At 40.8% G+C, this 22,430-nt stretch overlaps 1 protein-coding gene across 1 annotated transcript in view; it reads right to left on the minus strand.

Moving 5' to 3' along the window:
- Positions 1-1,052: 1,052 nt before the first annotated feature.
- GCNT2 (glucosaminyl (N-acetyl) transferase 2 (I blood group)) overlaps positions 1,053-22,430 on the minus strand; it is a 453,496-nt gene continuing 432,118 nt past the window's right edge. Inside the window, exon 3 of the mRNA XM_078685828.1 lies at positions 1,053-1,451. Within this exon, the coding sequence (XP_078541954.1) occupies positions 1,261-1,451 (191 nt within the window). The 3' untranslated portion in view covers positions 1,053-1,260. The remainder of the gene's footprint in view (positions 1,452-22,430) is intronic.

A 22,430-nucleotide genomic window follows, 5' to 3' on the forward strand; every position in this document is an offset into this window, starting at 1 on the left:
CTCTGCACAAATAAGACCTAGGGCCTGATTTAGATCTCAGCGGATGGGTTACTTCATTACAATGTTTAGGGACTTCCTGTCCACCGAAATATAAATCCCATAAGCTATAATGATTTATATTTCGGCAGACAGGGTACCCGTCACCGTTGTTTCGGAGTCAACTTTCCTCCGAGATCTAAATCAGGCCCTTGGTCCTGTATCTCATCATAAATGTAGCCATGTGTTATTTTTCAATAATGGAACCTTTCAAGGTCCTGGGTTACACTTGGCTTATATTGTTTATATATATATATATATTTAAACAATAGGGACCTAGTGTGTAGATTTAAATGACGAAATGCCATTGTAAAGACTACTTTCCAACTGACAGCTTTACGCCTGTACATACCGAACATATTATGTCAAACTATATACATTTTTAACCTACATTATCATGCAACCAAGCCACAGACATGGAATGCAGCAGCCATGCCCTACCAGAAGACAGCTTTAAGTCAATCCTGTGCATTTCACGGCTTTCACTCACACTCCCCCACACAAAATACATCTTCTAAAGAAACAGCGTATACTTTAAGGATTTCATTTTAACATGGGTGTTTTGTTGTGGTGATGCAACATGAATAAAGATATCCTATCAGGTTCCTACGAAAGGTTTGACTGCAGGTTAGGGCAAGGTCATGATGTTGCCATCAGCCTTACCCCTTTAGAGTTTCTGTAATTTTTCCACTTCATCCATGTCTACGTAGTAACCCTAAGTGGTATCGCTCACTGCCACATCATGAACTTGCACTTATCAATTCTGAGTATAATACTGCGGAACTGACTTATGTCAAAAGAGACCGACAGAACGTGGGCAGTCATGGTGGCATATCATTTTGGATCTGACAGTGAAATTATATTTGTCACCAGCAGAATTTCTTTAAGCATTGTTTCCATGAGATTGACAAGCATTGTTCACGGCAAGGCCACACAAAGCTCGTTCCAGGTTAAGGCACTCTAGGCAGTGGCCCAAAAGGCATAATTTTGTAGTGGAAAAAACAAGCATAGGATGATTTTTTTAATGTACAAATATATCTTTATTTTGATATGTTTTGACTTCCCTGTAAAATAAAATAGAAATGCTAGGGTAGTTTGGCAAAGTTGTCAAAAATAAATATATTATATTGCAGAATAGTTCTCTTTTATTTATGTAAATCAGGTTCTCCTCACTGTCGGCATGGCAACTTTGCTGCAAATGACTTCCCGTTGGCTCACTGCAAGTCAGAGGTGCCAGCTTGGCTGGACGGGGATCTCACTCTGGCTCAGCGCTCTTTGCCTCAGCCACAATTCTAGGCATTCTAAGGTAGGTGGGTGGGTCTTCAGCTCAAACTTGTTGGCAAACATGCTTTTGGACTTAGACAGCCAGTTCAAGTCCCCGGGTCCATATATGCACACATCCCTAACATAATGACCTGCAAAGGAAAGAAACAAATTACCAGGTTAACACATGCTGCATGAAAGATCTACAATGATAGTTTTTTTTTGTAAAACATTTTTATTGGCATTTGAGATTATTACATACATCACATCTTTCACTGCAGATGGTATTGGCGTACAAGTGATATCGCACGGGTACATCATAATTTGACATAAGAGCGTATAATTTGAAGGTTGTAGAGCCCTCCCACTCAGTATATTGATTGGTGATGACCCTCAGAGGTCTGTGTCCAAATATATTTAACGTTCACGCAGGATGACCGCTGGGCCGCGCTGGGGATGTGAGGTGCATTGTCCCCCCAGCACGTGCTTTCGTAGGGGTTATGGAATGTCAGCCATATTCTAACTTTGAACAAACTTGGGGTATAGAACTGGGATGCACTGTGACTTATGTTGCGAGCGTGTGTATATGAGCGCCTGAAGGTTGCACAGATCTACAATGATATTAATACATATGTGGGTTCATCATATTTGAACTCCAGGTCAACCCATGCCAGCACCCAACTGTGCTATTTAACAAGCAACACAATACATATTTTTGTAGGTTTGACCGAGACAGATTCAGATGTCTGTTAAGTCTTATGTCAACAAACATTGACAAAGGGAATACTTCTGCTTTCTCCCATACAAACATGGCATGTGTCAGTGCTGACATGTAGATTCAAAGCAAAACACCTACAAACATCAATAAAAACTCACAAATAAATATCTATACAGGTACAAACAGGCACAGACATACAGGCACCATGCCCATAAAAAAGGCATCTTTAATTACCGTTCACTCACACCCAAATCATGTATCTGTGTTCACATTTAGAAAAAGAGCAAACCACCACCCGGTATCAGTACATGTGCAAGCATTCAGACATGCACATACAGACAAGCACATACAGACAATCTGCCAGATATAAAGGCAAAAAATGTAGATAGATCACTAGACGTACACAAACATGAACACACAAGGCACTTAAGGTTCCCCAAAATCCACAGCTAAAAGCATTCCAGAAAACACATATGCATCCTGTTACATACACGCATTACTCAATGAAGGACAAACAGCACATGAATGCACACGGATGGGTAATACGTATCGTTATGGGTGGATACTCAATGGATGCTTGAGTATCAGTGGATGCTGGATCACTCAATGGTTGCATTAGTCTGAGTGGGAAAGTGGATGCCTAGCTAGATGGTGTAAAATATACATGGGGAGACGGAGGGATGAGTGTGTGCTTCGATGGAGAAATGAATATGTGAGAGTGCATGATTTAAGCGACAGATTGTGAAATAAAATCATAGTTCTGGGTAGGTTGATAGAAATTCATCCATTAAGGCGGAGGAGGGTTGCCCCACTGCTTTCTTGCAGTGCTAGAAGTAGAAACATAAAATGGTATTTTAAATTCCAGTTTATGTTTCTGCCTCTCGCACTGCGAGAGAGGAGAAGGGTGTGCCTGGTTGGTCAGGGAGGAGTGGTTTGCCCTATTCTGTGGGCCCTGACTGTTTGGTCTGCCCTCTGGGACCGACCAAACCAGTCATGCACACTCAGCCTTTTCGCTATGTAGGCATGCAGCCTACATAGAGAAAACAGCCTCCCCAAAGGCGCCTGGCTGGGCGCCATCCCCACTAATTACAACGCTGCCATTGCAGTGTTGTGATTGGCATAGGGGAGGGGAGGGAGGCTGCCTGTGGCTGCTTTCTGTTCAGGAAAGCAGCAGGAAAATGCAGGACCCGGCCAGGAGCTGAGGCAGCGCGGGACCCAGTAAGGTAAGTATTTTAACATTTTAATTAAAACCCCCCACGTCCCCCCACAAACCTGTGCAACCCAGTACCCACCCTGAGTCATGCCGGTCACAACTGAATTCATTCATACATCCATGAATTCAGTTATCAACGTACTTACCCATATATTCATGTATGCATTCATTTGCCATCCACTAACTTGTTTGTGAACTCATTCATTCATCCAGATATTAGACTATGCAATCCTGCAAGCCAAGCATTTCTCATTTATGTACTCACTCATCTATACATGCCCTTAGTTACCAATTCATCCTTCCACATGTCTATCACTTCATCCACCACTTCATCTATACGTCCATTCTTCCATCCAAAGAACCATTGCCTCATTTTCACATTCATCTACTCGCCCATACACATACACACACACAACATAACATAACTCACCTCTTATTATGCAAACCGGCTATTGACCGTAATGGAGTGTGTAATTGCTATTTGAACTCTACGTGCTCTTTGATAGTAGGGTACATGTTTAGGTACTTTGAGCAAGTGTATCAAAAAACTAAAAGCGCTGTTAAATTTGCCTGGGTCCGCTTTATAACCTACCCTACTATCAAAGTGCATGTGGAGTTAGGATAGCAATTACACACTTCATTACAGTCAATAGCCGGTCCTCATAATAATAGGCATGTTATGTTGTGTGGGCATGTATAACCCAAGCTGTGAGGTTTGAGCGGGTCCCTCCAGGATGGGTTATACATGCTCACACACACATATTCTGATGGCCCTCAACATTTGTGCATGCTCTCCAAACCTTTTTGAAGAGTTTGGCACGTTTGCCTTTCTAAAGCATAGTTAGTTATGTGGTGGCGAGACTGTTCCAAAAATTAATGACCTACTATGTGATTGCTACTTCTAAAAAAATTCAGAACACCAAAGAATAAACACAAACAGCAGGTCTCCAAATGACACCAGCAGGAATTTCAGGATGCTGACAAATTGCAATATCACCTAAGCAGGAACAATGCCAGAACTTTCATATTCACTAACACATCTACCTATACATTCACCTCAGTGACTTAAGCACCCACTCCAGAGATCTGTCTGTAACCTACATGTCATTCATGCCTTAACTGTACATATTCTGTGAGCACTGATAGCTAATACTAGTCTGCCCAGGTGGAGCTGCATGTATTGCCTTCTGAGAGAGGGAATCTTGTTTTGCTAATGCCATATTGTTCCTGTTCTGTGAGGAAGTACAGCTTGCACTGCTGCTGCCTGGTTTGTACCTGTCTTGTGATGGGAAAGGCTTGTGCTAATTCTACCCTAGCTCTACCTGACCTCTGACGTTGGGAAGATTGCACAGTTTCTGCTCCATGTGTAGCTGTTCTATGAAGAGGTGTGTTTCCACTGCTGTTGCCCCGCCTTATAAAACACAGTGGATAAATTGAATGCCCTTGCATAACATGCCCACGCCAATTTTCTGTGATCATCACATTTAAGAGCATCCTGAAACAATTCGGTTCAGGATATGTACTGTACGAAAATCTCTCATAGATTGCTCAGTTGACAATAATGTTGCTTCATCTATGACAGCAATAAAGGTCATGTATATGTGGCACAAGGCAATAGACTTGCTTCTTGGGTTCAAACTTCAGGGTACAATTATAGTGATTTGCCCTGCAAAACATGCAGCATGTATTGACAGTCTTGTCAACAGCAAGTTACAAGGTCTCTTCAAAGAGTGGAATTGGAGGAAATTTTCCCTATTGCCCTCCTGGGCCCCCAGCCGCGTCTGAGCTGAGACTGGTGAACACGGCCTATGAAGCAGGGATTGTTTCACAATATTTGATGTGAGGATACCTATATTCCTAGGGAAGATGCCTGACTCCACAGAAGCAATATTGGAGCACCAAAAGATGTTGATGGAAAAGAGAAAAAGGGTCCATTACTTAGCCCTTCAGTTTTGAATTCAGTGGTAGTGAGACACCAGTAAACAACATTTTAGCTCTTCGACATACAATTTAATATAGGTCTGACCATTTAACTAAGGCAGACCATAAATGTTGACTTAAGTGGCATAGCCACACCCAAACCAGGGAATCCATATCTAGGAGGCTGTACAACTAGTGAACAGTAATACTCTTGTATGCTTCCCAGTGCAAGATATGAAACCTACTAATGAAGCCTACCACACTACGTGGGTGAATTTTCATCATTCTGTAAGAGTACATGAATGTATATTAATTCAATAAGAGGTTTGGGTGTTTCCTCAAGGAGTTTTGTACTTTGTGTGTGTTTAAGAAAATCGTACAACAGTCTTTAACTCATCTCACCCCACTTTAGTGTATTGGCGGTTTGTGTTGTATCTATTCTGTACATGTGAGAGAATCCTGCTCTCTTCCTTCTGCTACTGCTACGTGCCCTTAGCTTATTACTTGTGTTATGAAAGACTCTACTGCTGCTATACATTTTGCACCTTTATTGTGAAGTAAAGCTTATTATAAAACTTTCTACTGCGCATAAAAAAAAAAATGATTCACATTGCAAAGCCTTGTTTTAGTGCACAATTTGAGTGAAAGAGTGGGCCCTCACAAAGGGCCTAATTTATGAGGTTTTGCTCTAGGGCAGCACCGCAGGCCTTCCTGCAGCGCTGCCCTATGGAAAAAGAAAAGGGCAGGAATACACCATATCTATTAGATACAGTACATCCCTGTCCTTTTTCCCTGCATACAATGGGCTGCGGTGTGCCAACGTTGGCACCTTTGTACCATGTTGCAAGGGTGCCTGCGTTGAGGGGATGATTATTTCTGTGCAGGAAGGAAAACCTTCTTCCACAAAAACAGTCACAAGAGGCTTTTTTCTCTCTCCATATGTGCTGCAGAATGCAGAACACATAAAAAACGAAAAACGGGGAGAAATAAAGATATTTCTCCTCGTTGTGCCTCCATGGGAGGCATACGTTTTTGGCGCTGCCTCAGATTTACAATTTCTCGTAAATCTGGAGCAATGTCAGAAAGTCATGGATGTTGCTGGGAATGCCCCCAGCAACACCCATTGCACGCCTCTTTAACGCAGAAAACTGTGTTAAAGAGAACAATATTTACGAGGCAGCATTAGGCCAAAAAAACTGGCTTAGTAGTGTTCGTAAATATGGAGCAGGCTCCTGTGCCGCGGAATGTCACAAAAAGTGACGTTCTGGCAGAGCAAGGAGCCTCATAAATGAGGCCCAAAATATGTGCACAGAGTTTACTTTTGAATTTATATGTGAAACAAGCATTTTTGTAACATTTTAAAACATAAAACAGCTGACAAGTCGACTTTGTAAAATGCAAGTGCCGCGATCTGTCATTTTACCTAATTGCACATTAGTCCATGATAAAATTTAAAAATCAAAATTACAAGCCCCACAATGCAACATGTAAATGATAGAAAAATAATAAACAGATGATGATACCATGTATCCTTGCATCAAAGTGTTGAGGTTTTCTGCTTCTGCTCTTGTTAGCAATCACTGGTAAAACAGCCCAGTGAGTGAGAGGGCAGAGATAGCCTTTAGGATGCAATTATCAGCATTGCTCATGCTCATGGGTTAACAAAAACACTCCTTAGAAAACCTGAAAAAATTATAGTATACCACACGAATGAGAGAAGCAGCAATTAGACAAATCTAGAAACAGGCAGAAAGGAAAAATAATGTTCAGTCGCCACTATTTTCAAACACATCCTGTGCCTAGAATGTCCTCCAATGTTGATGGTTTGCAGACAACACGAATGTGACGCCCTGGAAAAACGGATGCTGAAAAAAAGCTGAAACCTCTGTTTGAAACATTGGGGAAGAACATATGAGAATCAGCACAGAAACACTGATTCCTGCATTTATTTCCCCTAAATATGCCATCCCCATTATTTCACCATTACCATATTTATTTATAGGGGACAGCAGTAAGGGTACAAAGCTGAGGGTAACTTGTAATGTGGTTCATACTATGCATTTACAGGAAAAATGCATATGTAAATAAAATGGTGCTAAACTGTACAATAAGCCTCTTTGGAATTGGACCCTGCCTCGTGTAAAACAGACTTCTAAATTCAGACCTGCATAAACACCATTTATATACAAATGGCTCCGATAGAGCACTCTAAATTGTATGGGTGCATTATACTATGATTTAAACACACTCATATATATATTTTATCATTTGCAGTGTTTTATGCTTATTAAGATGCATTTATTCATGCTATATAAGTATTGAAATGTAGTGTACACATTCAAGCAAGATTTTACATGTATTAGAGACAATTATAATTCCTGTATGTATAAGGTGCGGATGACATTATAACCAAATAATGTAACTGTGTGTCGTTTAGGTTGCCTGTACTGTATGCCCAGAACTGCAGGTTGTTATTGATTTTGAATTTCCTTGGTTGCTCAAGAAATAATTAAATGAATCCTTTTTGTATGCGAAGACAGTATCTTCTCATCCTACTGCAGGTTCAGGAATTCGACCTGATTATTCTTAGCTTTAAGGAGATATCCGGAATGTCTTTGAAGAAGATTGAAAGGTGAGAAATGGGGATGCCTTTCCGTGCCTGGCCTATCTGAAACCCTAGGCCACTGGAAATCAAGAAGAACTTAATTCAAGCTTCTGTGGAAATCTACTGAAACTATTGCAAGTGAACAGTTCAGCATGTGACTCATTTGGTGGGGCCGAACTTTGTCTTTTTGACAAGAGACAAGAGAGACTTTTACATTTTTCGGAGAAGAAAGAGCATCTTTGAGCGAGCTCCATAGCCTTAAGGTAACTGACCCGTTTGACGTCAGTACTTCTTAGGAAGTCAACATGTGCTGACACCTTTGGGGTATGATGCAAAGGAGATAGGTAGGACCCTTATTGAGCGCAGAGTAGGGAAAGGTAACTTTTGTTTTTCTTCTCAATGAAGAGAGAAATTGATTCAGCTTCCATTCTGTGTTGCATTTTGATTTTGGAGTTAATTACATTATGCCTTTTATGCCTAATTAACTATCTTCGTAGATGTGGCTCTATATTGATTTTCATGTACCTATATTCTGATTTTAAGGTATGTTTATATTCAATTATTTTTAGCCTTATGATAAAATCCATAAACTGGAATTCGGAGTCAGTGGTCTTTTAAGCATGACTACATTGTAAGAATAATCTTGCATTGTTTACTCCCCTCAACCACTTTCAGCAGGCAAATATAAGACGATGAGTGCTGAATTTAGTAGGGAAGGCAAGGACTAAATTTAGCGTACTCAGCTCTGAGGTAAAAAAAAAATGAAAAAGAAAAAAGGTGTAGAATCCCTGCATTATACAGGTGCTCTACGAAATACCTGTTTTCATTTAATGACACATTCTGAAAATGCACTCAACCCCTCCACCTTTGTGTTTCGAATCCCAGTTGAGGTCGCTGAACTTTTAGCATTTTAAACAGTAATATTTCCTAACAGTCTAAAAAATAAGGAGGCTTTATCTGATTAGAACATCAAAGTGGAATGTTGAATGTCGTGGGGATAACTGTCAACCTCTTTGAGGGAGTTTAAATCGCTCCTCATAGTCCAACAATACAAAAGGAAGCATGTCAATGCAGCCACTACTGAAACTCTGGGGCATAATCATGAACGTCATTTAGGGGTCTAACTTGCCCTCTGTGGCCCCAGTTACTGCCTTTGCTACCCCTGGCCTCAGAGGTGGCAAAATCAGGGCCAGGAGTAGAGTAGCAGCTTGTCCTCCTAACGTTGGTTGGGGCTCCGCTAGCTATGTTTTCAGTGACTTTGTATTACACTAATAGTGAATATTACATTAGTCACTTAGTGTAATGAAACATGGAGTACAATTAGGTAGAATATGATCTTCCCTAGGAGCTGAGGTGAGTAAAAAATGCTTTTAAATGTCTATTGTGTGTGTGCTCGCAGGTGGGAGTGTGTTTAAGTAAAGGAGAGTGTATGTAAGTGTGAATGTGAGTGAAAGTGAAAGTGAAGGTCAAAGGGCATCTGATATCACTTCTGCCATACTGGCAATTTGGTGAATTGATGTCTAAGGACATGATACCCAGCTGAGGCGGACAAAAAAAGAGAGATAGTTCACCAATGTTATATGCAAAAATAGTTTCCTGAATTTGTGACTTGACTGTGACTGGGGCTAAAGCGACGGCTATCTGCCATTTTCACAAGGGGTGGACTGGTGGTTTATTTAGAAGTTGGGGAGAGGAGGACACCTGACAAAAAATTGGCTGACGTCCCTCCCCCCACCTATTTAGAGTGTATATAGCCAGCCATGCATACAGTGTAAACAAGGCACATGGGACGTAGGTCTGTTTTTGGTGTTTGTTCTGCATCCGCCTAACTCTTACTAATAAAGTATGTTTAGTAAATAAGCAGACAGCACATCCCTATGATTTCCATTCATGAAGTCTCGCAGCATCTGCAGGGATCCTGGCCATTTAAAGTTTCGATAGAGCCTAAAAACTCGTCTGTTTGACTCTGATCATTTTGATATTTCCGATCAGGCCTAGCGTATTACCCAACAAAGACAAAAGGCCCATCCAGAGGGGTTGTTGTGCTTTATGAAATTCATATCAGCAAGTAAGTAAATACATTAACAAATAAATAATGGGAAAACTAAGTAAAATATCCATGAATTTAAACTGCATTTTCACCTCTGCAGTTGACTTAAGGCTACATTTAAATTTTGGCAGCGAAATGTTAGCTCATTTTGCCTTTCTCTGCATGCCTCCAGTCTGCAAGGGATGTGCGGTCTGTCTTCTGATTTGAATACCAAGAGGAACTATCAACTCCACTTTCAAAGAATGAGTTTTCTAGAATATTTTGTTACCCCGACATGAAAATTGTACATACAATATTCCTAGCATACAAGAAATAGGATGACTTTCTACCAATAAATTTTAACTTGGGAGGCCTAATTCACAACCGGCCTACGCAGTCATGGCGGAGGCCTCGCAGTTGTGTCAGGGGGTCACGTACTCATGACAGTATATCTGTACAGCTGTTTTCCATTGCGGAGGTTCCGCCACAAGTGCGGGACTCCCGCCACAACTGCGAGGCTGATTGTGAATTAGGCCCTATGTTTCCATGTCAATAATAATGGCATATTTTATAAAGTGCTCCAGACGTGTGTACCGAAAGAAAAACCACATGTACTCTCCTGTGTCCAGTAAGTATTTTCAGGTTTAATAAATAAATACTATGATAATGTCCACTTTTTGACGTGATTACCACCATTATTTTTGACTGATGCTGTTTTTGACTCGGTGTGTTGGGACACTGCTAATCAGGTCCCAGGGCATGTGCTGTGGAATGAAGCATTTAATGTGCCCTGTACTAGTGTGACAGGGAAATCATGGCTTCAGGCCTACCAATGTAGCCTGATTGCTGCAGTTTCAACCTGCAGTTCGACCTGTCAAAATAACCCTTTTGGACGCAGAAAAACCTCCCATTTACATTTTAATAAGTCATCCCATAGAGGTCTAGTAGCCCATGGTAGGGTGCATGGTATTTGAAAGTGGGACATTTAATATTGTCATACCCCTACAGTGACAAGGCCCCAAAAATGAGAGGGCTCTGGCGGTCTATGAGGAATACTAGAATACAGATTAAAATACAAATTATGTGACCACAGGTTGGGATCAACTAGAAAAATATTTGAATAGTCATTAAAAATCAAATTTGATGGTAAAATTAGATTTCAATAAATATTTAGGAAAAGTGACTGTTTGAAAGGTACATTTTCCCTGCCTGCATTTTTTGGAGGCTAATTTGCACTAGCTCTCCATCAGCTGCACAGCCAGTGCTTGACCTTAATAAGGTGTGAAAACTGACCCTGAGCAGAAACAATGGCCTAAGTGTGGGGTGATGTTTGTTTTTCTTCCTCTTGCAGGATATAGCCTGCAGCCTTGCCCCACTGAAGGATTCTAAACTCCGAAAGTGAGATGAAGTCTGAAAATAGAAATCTTGACTGGGCAAGGAGTCTGTTGTGCACAAGAAGAATTACTGTAATTGGAAGGCACTGAGTGTCCTTCCTGTATAGTGGATGGCCCGACTACCTGCTGAAGTGTGGCACTCTAAAGTGCGCTCCCCAAGGACAGTTGGCTCCCTGTTCTCTCGGAGATCTTAGGGATGTCAGGGACTGTCCGCGACTATGTGGGGAACACAGTCAGGAACTTGGGCAAGGAATGAGAACTGGGTAGAAAACGTACACAGGAAGAGGAGTACAGCGCTGCCCAGGATCATACAGGGAGTCAGAGGAGAAAAAAGGGTTTAAAGGGAAGCCTGTACAAGTGAACATGATGCGTAAGACTCAGAAAGGAAGGGCACTCACAAGGCAATTTATCATTCAGAATAACTACACACAGGACGAATGTGTAAGACATATATATTAAACAACATTAACAATAAAGGGGGGTGTCGGGTAAAGCACTCAGGAGCTCCACACAGTAAGACTGAAGCTCAGTAAGTTTCTCTCCCACAATTGCTGTTACAGATACCGACTGCAAATACCCACATGTAGTATATGCATGCAAAGGCAGGGTCTGTGGAGCTTATACCCATGGTGATGGTATAAATGTAACTCAAAGACAATATTCACAGTGAACAAGAAACACCACCTAGGAACAGGAACACGCAAGGCAGTAACAGCAAGGGGGTATAACTAAACACATGCACAATAGACAAGGAGCTAGCAAGGAGCAGTGCTTAACAGGAAAGGAAAAAATCACAGGGCACACTTGGCAGAAAGCAGGTAACAAACATACAAGGCAACAGAAGCAAGACAGCATAATAGAAAGACAGCAAACTGGAACCAAGGAATTGGAAAGAAAGGCAGGGACTGGAAAGGGAGATACAGAAGGGGAGGCTACAAGGGTATACTAGAATAGTGCAGGTTAAGGAATCAAGAAAACAAAGTAGCATAGAAGGCAGAGTTGGGACAGGAATAAGAACTGAGCTAAAGCTCAGGAGTCTAGGTAGCACTGCAGGCAGTGCTAGTACAGGAACAGGATATTACTAATTCTCAGGAGTCAAGGTAGCACTGTAGGCAATGCTGGTTCAGGAATAGGGAATTACTAAAGCTTTAGGAGTCAAGGTAGCACTGCAAGCGGTGCAAATCAGGAACAAGAAATAGCAGAAGCCCAGGAACAGGAACAAAGAATAACTATAGCTCAGGAACTCAGGAAACAAGAGCACTGCAGGCAGTGCTAATTCAGGTACAAGGAAAAGCTATAGCTCAGGAACTCAGGAAACAAGGTAGCACTGCAAGCAGTGCTAATTCAGGAGAAGGGAAAGTGCTGCAGTTCAGGAACAAGGAATACTAAGGCTCAGGGGTCAAGGTAGCACTGCAGGTAGTGCTAATTCAGGAACAAGGAAAACAGTAGCAGGTTAGGAACAAGGCATACCTAAAGCTCAGGAAACACTGGAAACAAGGATAGCAGAAGCACAGGGAGCACTTGAAACAAGGATCGGTCTCACCGGTAAACAGCTACAATGACCGACCTTGGCCTGAAGGGAGCTAGGGCTTATAAGAGCTCACAGTAATCACATGTAGCAGGTGTGAGAAGGCTAGTAGCAGCCAGCCACAGGTGAGCTGAATTCCTCCACCCATCCTTGGCCTGCAGTGGTGGAGACAAAGCAGTGAGGAGGGAACACTAGTTAGTGGAGTTCCAAACATGAGGAGGCTGGCTTCAAGTATAAGCAGGCTGGCTTTCACAAAATCCTACATGGATTGGGAATGGATGGCAATTCCCAATAAGTGTCCAAATGGCTGGGAGTCAGGATATGCATGCAGGGGAGGGTCTGGACACTTATTAGAAGACTGGAAGTCCCACTATGCAGCCCCCTGGTGTAGGGTACAAGAGCACGGAGTGAATCGTGACAAGGGACTTCAAAGATCTCCTATGAGGGACCCACACAATCTACCAATGACATCTGGAGGGCGGTGCACTCTTAAGTGAGCTAAGAATTGTGCCTGGACACCGGTGTGCCTAATGTGGAGCCCCCAAAGTCCAGCCCCCATCCAAGGGGAGTGGCCCCTGTATCACAGCGACCTCGGCATACATAAGCGTCTTGTTGGTGGCGAGCAGATTCACTGGAAGCAGAATCCAAAGTGGCCGGCTTCACCAATTGTACAGCATATCTCTAGTGTGACATGCCGGCTGCATGCTCGTTGCGTGCTATGTCAGATTCACAAGTTGCGACCCTCAGAGGTGGGGGAATACCCATTGCAGTGTCTAATTCTACCTCGTGAGATATTGCTCAACTTATGCCCGTGTGTGCGAGCGGAATCATCTTGTGCAACCTACATCAACGTGCTCCAGACAGAATGTCTCATTTCCAGGGAGGTATGGAATTTGCAACTCTTAGTTGTGTGACTTGAAGTGTCTGGTGCGACCCATCTTATTGTGCACCAGACCTTGTGCCCGGTTTGCCTGGGTACGGCCCTGATCAAACTGTACCAGACAGGGTGCCTCCTCAGACTGAGAGGTTCCCCTGTGTTATTACCCATTCACAGATTGTTCCTTTCTGGGCTCCATCACAGTGGCCCAACTTCCCTTTTCTGACCTGGCTCCTCCTGATGATGTCTTGCACCAGGTAAGAGTGAGAGTGATTGACTAGCCTTGAGGAACGCTACGGAGAAAGATCAGGAGCAGGTAAAGAGACTGTGTGACCCCCCCTGTGTTTGGCAGAACTGGGCTGGTGCCGAAAGGCCCTGATGGACTGCTATTTGTAACCGATTATTACCCGCTTCTGCTTTGCAACAAGTTGATGAACTTCCTGAGTGGCGCTAAAACCCCTTGTTTACATCTGCCTTCTAATTTTTCTTACTATTTATCCCCAACCGCTTTCTGGGAACCCAGACTAAGTGTGACCTAGTATCCGAAGGGAGGGGCTGGTGATTTTCCATTCAGTGGGGGTATAGGACAGAAGGAGTGAATTGGAGGGTAGAGGGAAACTTGGAGCCATGGAGCCTGAAGCGTTTTATCCATTGACCTACTGGGTATCTGTTGCAGCACATTAGGGTGTTGTGTATGTATGTGCAAGAGTGTCCCATACGGACCAGGCTTATACCTGTTGCAGCATGTAGCAGTGCAGAGTGAGTGTGTGTGGGCGAGAGTGACATTCTGTGGACCGCCTGTGATTCACACACTGGTCTGGGGTGTACTTCTATATGTTAATTTCTTGCCAAAAGTACCTTACATTTAACATTGGTTTTACCTACAGAGGCCCTGGCCCGCGGTGCTGCTAAAAAGTGTTATAATTCCTTGTATGTACATATTTCTGATGTCGTTGTGACCCAGGATGCTCCCTTTAGCTGTGTGATACTGAAGTATAAGAATTGTGGAGGTGGGCCTGGTGCTGATGGTGTGTTGCACTGCATAAGGGTGCTGTGTGGTCTAGAACAGGACTTGCTTCCTGTGTGCATACTATCAATATCTTATCAACATGATTGGGCCTAGGACTGCTAGTAATATTGGCAAGTGTTATTAATGCCCAGAAATACATGGTATTCATGTTGCATTGATTAATGTGTGTTGAATACAAACAATATTCACCTACATCCTGCGTGGTCTCTCTTTTGTGAAGTGCAATGTAGTTACCGTGGTTGCGTGTTGTGCCTTTGTTTTACACATTGCCTCTGTGATAAGTCTGACTGCTTTGTGCTAGGCTACCCGCGGGTGAGCTGGTAATACCCTTACATACTACATCACTTATAGCATGCAAAATCATAGCATTCATAACACTTATCACTTCTCAAATGACATCATTTGTCACAACACAGTTCATGGTAGAGTGGAGAGTGATGGTATTGTCTGATTAGCAAGCTGAAAACAGAGTGTAACGAGGTGTGCTACATAAAAGGATTTGAAGGTGGTGGATAGATTGTGAATGAAAGTTATAGTTTAAAGTTTGTGTAGTTTAAGCTTGGTTTGTATCGGTAAAAAACTTCTCCTAACTATAACTAAGCTTTTAGCCTTGTTTTTTCATCTTCATTGAATATATATATATATATATATATATATATATATATATATATTCCCTTTATATGCATCACTCTATGCATGAAAGGGAATTGTTTTGACTTATACTGGGTGCTCACTTGTGTCTGGACAAAGCTATACCTCTCTGAAGAGCTCTAATAAGAGCGAAACACGTGTCAGGGGTTGTTTTTTATTCATTTCAGGTTGGCTTGTATGGTATTTACCAATCCAAAGCTGTAATACTGTGCCTGGAGTGGTAAAAGGCGTTGGCCATTTTACAGCGTGGCAAGTGTTAGATCTGGGGGTCTCTAGTTGGCAATGGTATTCACCTTTATCCAAATATAGACCCTTACTTCTAAGTCAGAATAAGGGGATCACACTCCTTAATAACCCCTGATCACCCCTATGGTAGCTCGGCACAATCAGACAGGCTTATCTCAGAGGCAATGTGTTAAGCATTTGTGAATAAACACAGTAATACAGTGATAACACTACAGATGGACAAAACACAGGTTTAATAAAAAAAAAGTATTCTTTATATAGACTTAACACAAGACCACAAACAACAAAGATCCACAATACTACACTTAAGATTACTGTAAAGATGATTAAAGTTGCTTAGTTCAAGTTGATGGTAAATGTGACAAAAGGGGTGATGCGTCGGTTCCATCATCCGGGGGAACAGTTGCGTCCTGCCTGCGCAGAGTAGGGGACTCATCGTGAGCCTTACCGGTGTGGAGGTGATGCGTAGATTCTCGGCCTGCGGGCCCGTTGCGGTGCGCAAGATGCGAAGCGATGATGCACTGGCAGCCTTGCGACGACTCTGTACTTTGGAGCCACGACAGGCCCTGCGACACACTTCTCCGGTGATGCGATGGCGACTCTCACAATGGCGTCACTCTTCTCCGGTGATGCGATAGCAGGCAGCTTCGATGAACGCACACTTCCAGGGAGATGCGGCGAAGGCTCGCTTCTCCGGCGATGTGACGATTTCAGCTACGGCGGCGACACACTTCTTCTCGATGCTTCGCGCTTCCAGCTCCCAGCGGCACGCAATTGTCTGGAGTCAGAATTCCCAGCAAGGAAATTCAGCGGGAGCTGGAGGTGAAGTCCTTTGTCCCTGAGACTTCAGCAGGAGGCAAGCACAGTTCAAGCCCTTGGAGAATATTCTGTAGATGAAAGTCCTTACAAAGTTCCTTCTCCTTTCCCTTGGCAATGAAGCAACCACTGCAGGCCAACCCAGCAAACAGCACACTGGCAGAGGGGCAGTACAACTCCTGCAGCTTCCTTGGTTCTTCTCCTTGGCAGGAAGGTTTCTTGTTCCAGAAGGGATCTAATTTCTTGGGATCAGGGCCCCAATATTTATACCCCAAAATCCTTTGTTCTGTGAAGGCATAGAGGCCTCTGCCTAGTCCAAACCAGTTCCTGAGCACTTTGTTTACATGACTCTTGATCCTTTGACTGTACAGGGCAGAGACATCAGCCACCCCACAGGAGGTGGATCCAGCACAGGGGAGGGAAGATACAGCTCTGGAGCACTCTGTTGACATGGTTATTCCTCTCTTTTAACAGAGCAGGGCAGAGACATCAGAGGGAAGGCCCAGCCCTATTCAGGTCCCCGGTGCAACTCCTCCCTCCCATCTAGATGCAGATCTCTCTATTCACCACTGGGCTGCCCCAAGCCTGTCTCCTGGAATCCCCCAGCCCTGTCACTCACAAACCCAGACAAGGAATACACAACCCAGCAGAGGCAGGCCTGGATAGTTAGGCAAGAAAATACCTACTTTCTAAAAGTGGTATTTTCAAACACAGAATATTAAAACCAACTTTACTAAAAGATGGATTTTATTATTCTGAGTTCAGGCATACTAAATTCAAATTTCTACCATGTTAACTGAGTCAGTTATGATTATAAGAATGTAATATTCTAACTGCCCATTCTGGCATATATAGAACAGGAAGCCTTCAATAGTGAAAAATGAAAATGGCTGTAATTCACTATTAGAACAAGCGACACACATCAGAGCATGTCCTACCTTATACTTACAATACACCTTGCCCTTGGGTCTACCATAGGGGTGTCTAACATGAAGATAAGGGCAGGATTAGTGACTCGCAAGTGGGTGCCCTTGGCCAAGTCGACATGGCAGTGCTGGCCTGCACATGGGCCTTGCAATGGCAGACCTGAGACACACTTTACAAACTGCTTCTGTGGGTGGCACAACCAGTGCTGCAAGTCCACCAGCAGCATTTGATTTTCAAGCCCTGGGCACACATGGTGCACTGTACTAGGGGCTGACAGATAAATCAAATAACCCAATCATGGAAAAACCAATTAATATATCAATTTAAGATAGGCAGCACTTGCACTGTGGCACTGATTAGCAGTGGCACAGTCCCCAAAACATATAGCCAGCAAAAACATATAAAAACAGTTGAGGCAATCCGTCAGAAATGGAAAGGAGACTCACGCCAATGATCTCAAGTCTAACAGCAAGGATAGCACTGTGCTAATCCTAATCTTAAAAAACTGTGCTGTAGAAACGGTAAAAGACTTTGGGCCATAAGTAGGTAATCCAAATTTACCGATTCTAAAATACTGAATTTTACCGATTCGGTATTTCAGAATCGGTAAATGGTATGTAGGTATTGATTCGGTACAATTTACCGAATCACTAAAATTCGGTAAATACCGATTCGGTATTTACCGATTCGGTAATTCCCATTCATTCCTATGAGCCCATAGGAATGAATGGGAAGCCATTCACTATTACCGATTCGGTAAATACCGAATCGGTAATGGGGGGTGCATATTCAAGGGTGGCAGTGTTATGTGGGAATCTAGGACCCTAGTGAAATGATCCCGGTTCATGCCCATATATAGGTATAATTCACCCAATCCTTATATAGGCATAGGAATCATTACCTAATTTAGTCTTAGCCTGTGCAGCCCAAATACGGCATGGCTACTTCCACTAAACTCCGAGAATCCACAACGATTTCTTGTAAAAAACCAGCCTTCAGCAGTCAGGGACTTCCCCCTGCTTGAATACTAATTTATCCAAGAACTCCTGGAGTTTTCAAGGAACTGAGGCACTTGTGACGATATTATGTCCAATCTTACGTCAAACTCGGCACCTTCAAAGTATAAATATGCCTACATTTGCCCAGTCAAACACACGGTGGTTCAGGAGCAGATCGACTAACTACTTGCCCGACGCCCTGCTGTTGAAAGTGCCGAAGGAAGCCGACCCTCCAACTGACGCACTGAGAAGACGCTGTCTTTTCTCTTGCCGAGAAATCCAGCTCCGGTGTTTCTAGGCTACCCTTGCGGGTTGCTTAGAGATAGAGTCTTGAGAGAGAGATACAAGACCTCTATCATTCTGAAACCAAGGTACGGAGCTGATTAGACCCTTAGAGAATTCTTGGAACAGATTCTTGGCAGAAAATTACTAGACTTAAGCTACACCACACTTGCTCCTCCCTCGTACTAGACTTAGGTTAGGTACACCGGGGTAGGCATATTTTAGAAGCACCAGTTGAGTACTTTTAGCCACTATTTTATCACTGTATGTATTTTATGCATTTTATGTATTCTATGTTTATGGCTTAGAAACCATATCATGCTCTTACAGTACTATTTTATGATACTATTCGTATTATATGCATTGTACTTCTTAACTAGCATTTCAATTGTAGCAGTGCATTTCTTATGCTTAAGAAATAGGACTGTTCAATTAATACTTTTATTGAAAACGCCAGTCTGACTGAGTGAAATAGCCGTCTATTGTTTCCGCGACTCTAGAGATACGTTTCATTCTGGGGAAACAAAGTGGTTATGTTATATGGTTGTCAGAGACTAATTCTTTCTTGTACTTTCGAGAAAGTTTGTAGTGATCTCTGAGCTAGCTGGCACTCACAATTAAGTCTAATATATTCGGCAGAGACCTAGTCGACTTAAGTCCTACGTCTAAGCTGCAGGATATATTATTCCAATGCGCAGAGCCTATTGGGAATAAAGGAACTACACTACATGGCGCCCAATGTTTGGTAAGGCGATAATTTAACGCTAGATACTAAAGAAACTGAGTCGTGCTTTTCACACGGACCCCTTTTCTCCCGTAAAAACTCCAAAAGACGTCTGGAGTGGGTGAAAGGATAATATCCGCCAAAACTGAGTAGGACAAAAAATCCTATGTATTAGTTGGTAAGTAGACATAATAACGAATTTTTAATATCGATGTGACAGAATATCGATGTTTTAATATCGATGGTAATATGGTAATATATATCGAAATATTTAATATCGACTACAAAAATATCGATTTTAGTATGTGTACTTTAATATCGAAAGTAAAAATATCGAATGACAAAATATCGTTGTGTTAAAATATCGATAAAGTGTACTTTTTAGTAATATTTGTTTATTTTTGTTGTTTTTTTGTTTGTATTCAAAATTTGTAAATTTAATGTGTTTATAAAATTTAATTTTTTATGTTTGTTTAAAAATCATATATAATTTTAGGAGCGGGATGTTGGGTTTATAGAAGATAAGGGTGGGGAGTGTTTTAAAAATGTATACATTAAAAGTAATTTTTTTTAATTAAGTTAAAATTAAAAAATTCTATATATTTATAGAAAATATTTTAGGAGCGGGATGTTGGGTTTATGGGGGATAAGGGTGGGGAGTCTTTTAAAAATGTATAGGTAAATTTTAAAAAAAATATATATATATTTTTAAAATTAACATTTTGAAAAAATTTAAAACATTTTAGGATGGAGTTGTAGTGTTTATAGTGGATAAGGGTTGTGTTTGTTTGTAAAAAGTACATATTATAGGTACATTTTTCCTATTTAAAAAAAAAGAAAATCTAACATTTTTAAAATTTGATTTTTTTTATAACATTTAGGATTGAGTTGTAGTATTTATAGTGGTTAATGGTTGTGTTTGTTAATAAAAAGTCGATATTATAGGTACATTTTTAAATTTTAACAAATTTTTAAAAAGAATTAAAAAATTTGGAAATAATTTTTTTAATAATTCTGATTTATTTGTATTGTTTATAGTGGATAAGGGTTGGGATTTTTTTATAATTTTAAATTTTCATCCAATATTTTAAAAAATATATAATTTATTTAAAATTTAATTTTATCAATTAATTTGTAAAAAAAATTAAAAATTAAAATAAATATATATTATAATTTAGGAGTGAATTGTGGTAGTTATAAGGGATAATGGTGGCAAGTTTTTGGGAAAAATGTATAATGTATTTAAATATTCAAATTTTACAAAATTGTAAATAATTGTTTGAGAAGTGATTAAAAAATTAGAAAAAAATGGATATTTAAAAAAGTAATATAATATTTTAGTATATTAATTATTTTTATTTTATAAATTGGATTTGGAATTATTAGAAATATTTTAATACTGTCCAGCACCTACCTCGAATTAATGTAGACTGGAGTGGGAATAGTAAATTATATTTAATTAGTGTCCAGCACCTACCCCAAATTAATGTAGACTGGCGTGGGAATAGTAAATTATATTTAGTTAGTGTCCAGCACCTATCCTAAATTAATGTAGATTGGAGTGGGAATAGTAAATTATGTTTAATTAGTGTCCAGCATTTACCACAAATTAATGTAGAGTGGAGTGGGAATAGTAAATTATATTTAATTAGTGTCCAGCACCTACCTCAAATTAATGTAGACTGGAGTGGGAATAGTAAATTATGTAAAAATTAGTGTCCAGCACCTACCTCAAATTAATGTAGACTGGAGTAGGAATAGTAAATTATTTGTAATTAGTTTCCAGCACCTACCCTAAATTAATGTAGCCTGGAGTGGGAATAGTAAATTATTTTTAAATTGTGTCTGGCACCTACCCCAAATTAATGTAGACTGGAGTGGGAATAGTAAAATATATTTAATTAGTGTCCAGCACCTACCTCAAATTAATGTAGATTGGAGTGGGAATAGTACATTATATTTAATTAGTGTCCAGCACCTACCTCAAATTAATGTAGACTGGAGTGGGAATAGTAAATTATGTAAAAATTAGTGTCCAGCACCTACCTCAAATTAATGTAGACTGGAGTAGGAATAGTAAATTATTTGTAATTAGTTTCCAGCACCTACCCTAAATTAATGTAGCCTGGAGTGGGAATAGTAAATTATTTTTAAATTGTGTCTGGCACCTACCCCAAATTAATGTAGACTGGAGTGGGAATAGTAAAATATATTTAATTAGTGTCCAGCACCTACCTCAAATTAATGTAGATTGGAGTGGGAATAGTACATTATATTTAATTAGTGTCCAGCACCTACCTCAAATTAATGTAGACTGGAGTGGGAATAGTAAATTATGTAAAAATTAGTGTCCAGCACCTACCTCAAATTAATGTAGACTGGAGTGGGAATAGTAAATTATATTTAATTAGTGTCCAGCACCTACCCCAAATTAATGTAGACTGGAGTGGGAATAGTAAATTATATTTAATTAGTGTCCAGCACCTACCCCAAATTAATGTAGACTGGAGTGGGAATAGTACATTATATTTAATTAGTGTCCAACACCTACCTCAAATTAATGTAGACTGGAGTGGGAATAGTAAATTATATTTAATTAGTGTCCAGCACCTACCCCAAATTAATGTAGACTGGAGTGGGAATAGTAAATTATTTTAAATTAGTGTCCAACACCTACCCCAAATTAATGTAGATTGGAGTGGGAATAGTAAATTATTTATGATAATAAATACATTTTATACAATTTTTGTACAGTTGGAATATTTTTTTTATTAACATGACAAAAAAGAAACAAAAAACATTAGTATTACATGTTTATTTCATACAAATATATTTAGTCATATATTTGTCAAAAATTGTTATGGTCAATTTACATTTTTACATTTTTATTGAAATAGTACATTTTATAAAAAAACATTTAATATAGATGTAAGTATTGTTTGACATTATAACAAAAAAGTACAATATTTTCACATATATACAATTTTATATTGTTATACATGTGGAGTGGCGTGGCTCACTGGTTAGAGGCGGCAGACCCGGAAGCAGAGGACGGCCTGGGACCAGGGTTCAATTCCCGACGCGGCAGGGTCGTATACCAGGGTCAGCGGACTCGATAATTCTTGCTTTGGTGCCTACTCTAACCAGGGATCAAACTCGGCAACTCTGGGCAT

The sequence above is a fragment of the Lissotriton helveticus genome, chromosome 4_1 (assembly GCF_964261635.1).
Source record: "Lissotriton helveticus chromosome 4_1, aLisHel1.1, whole genome shotgun sequence".
NCBI lineage: Eukaryota > Metazoa > Chordata > Amphibia > Caudata > Salamandridae > Lissotriton > Lissotriton helveticus.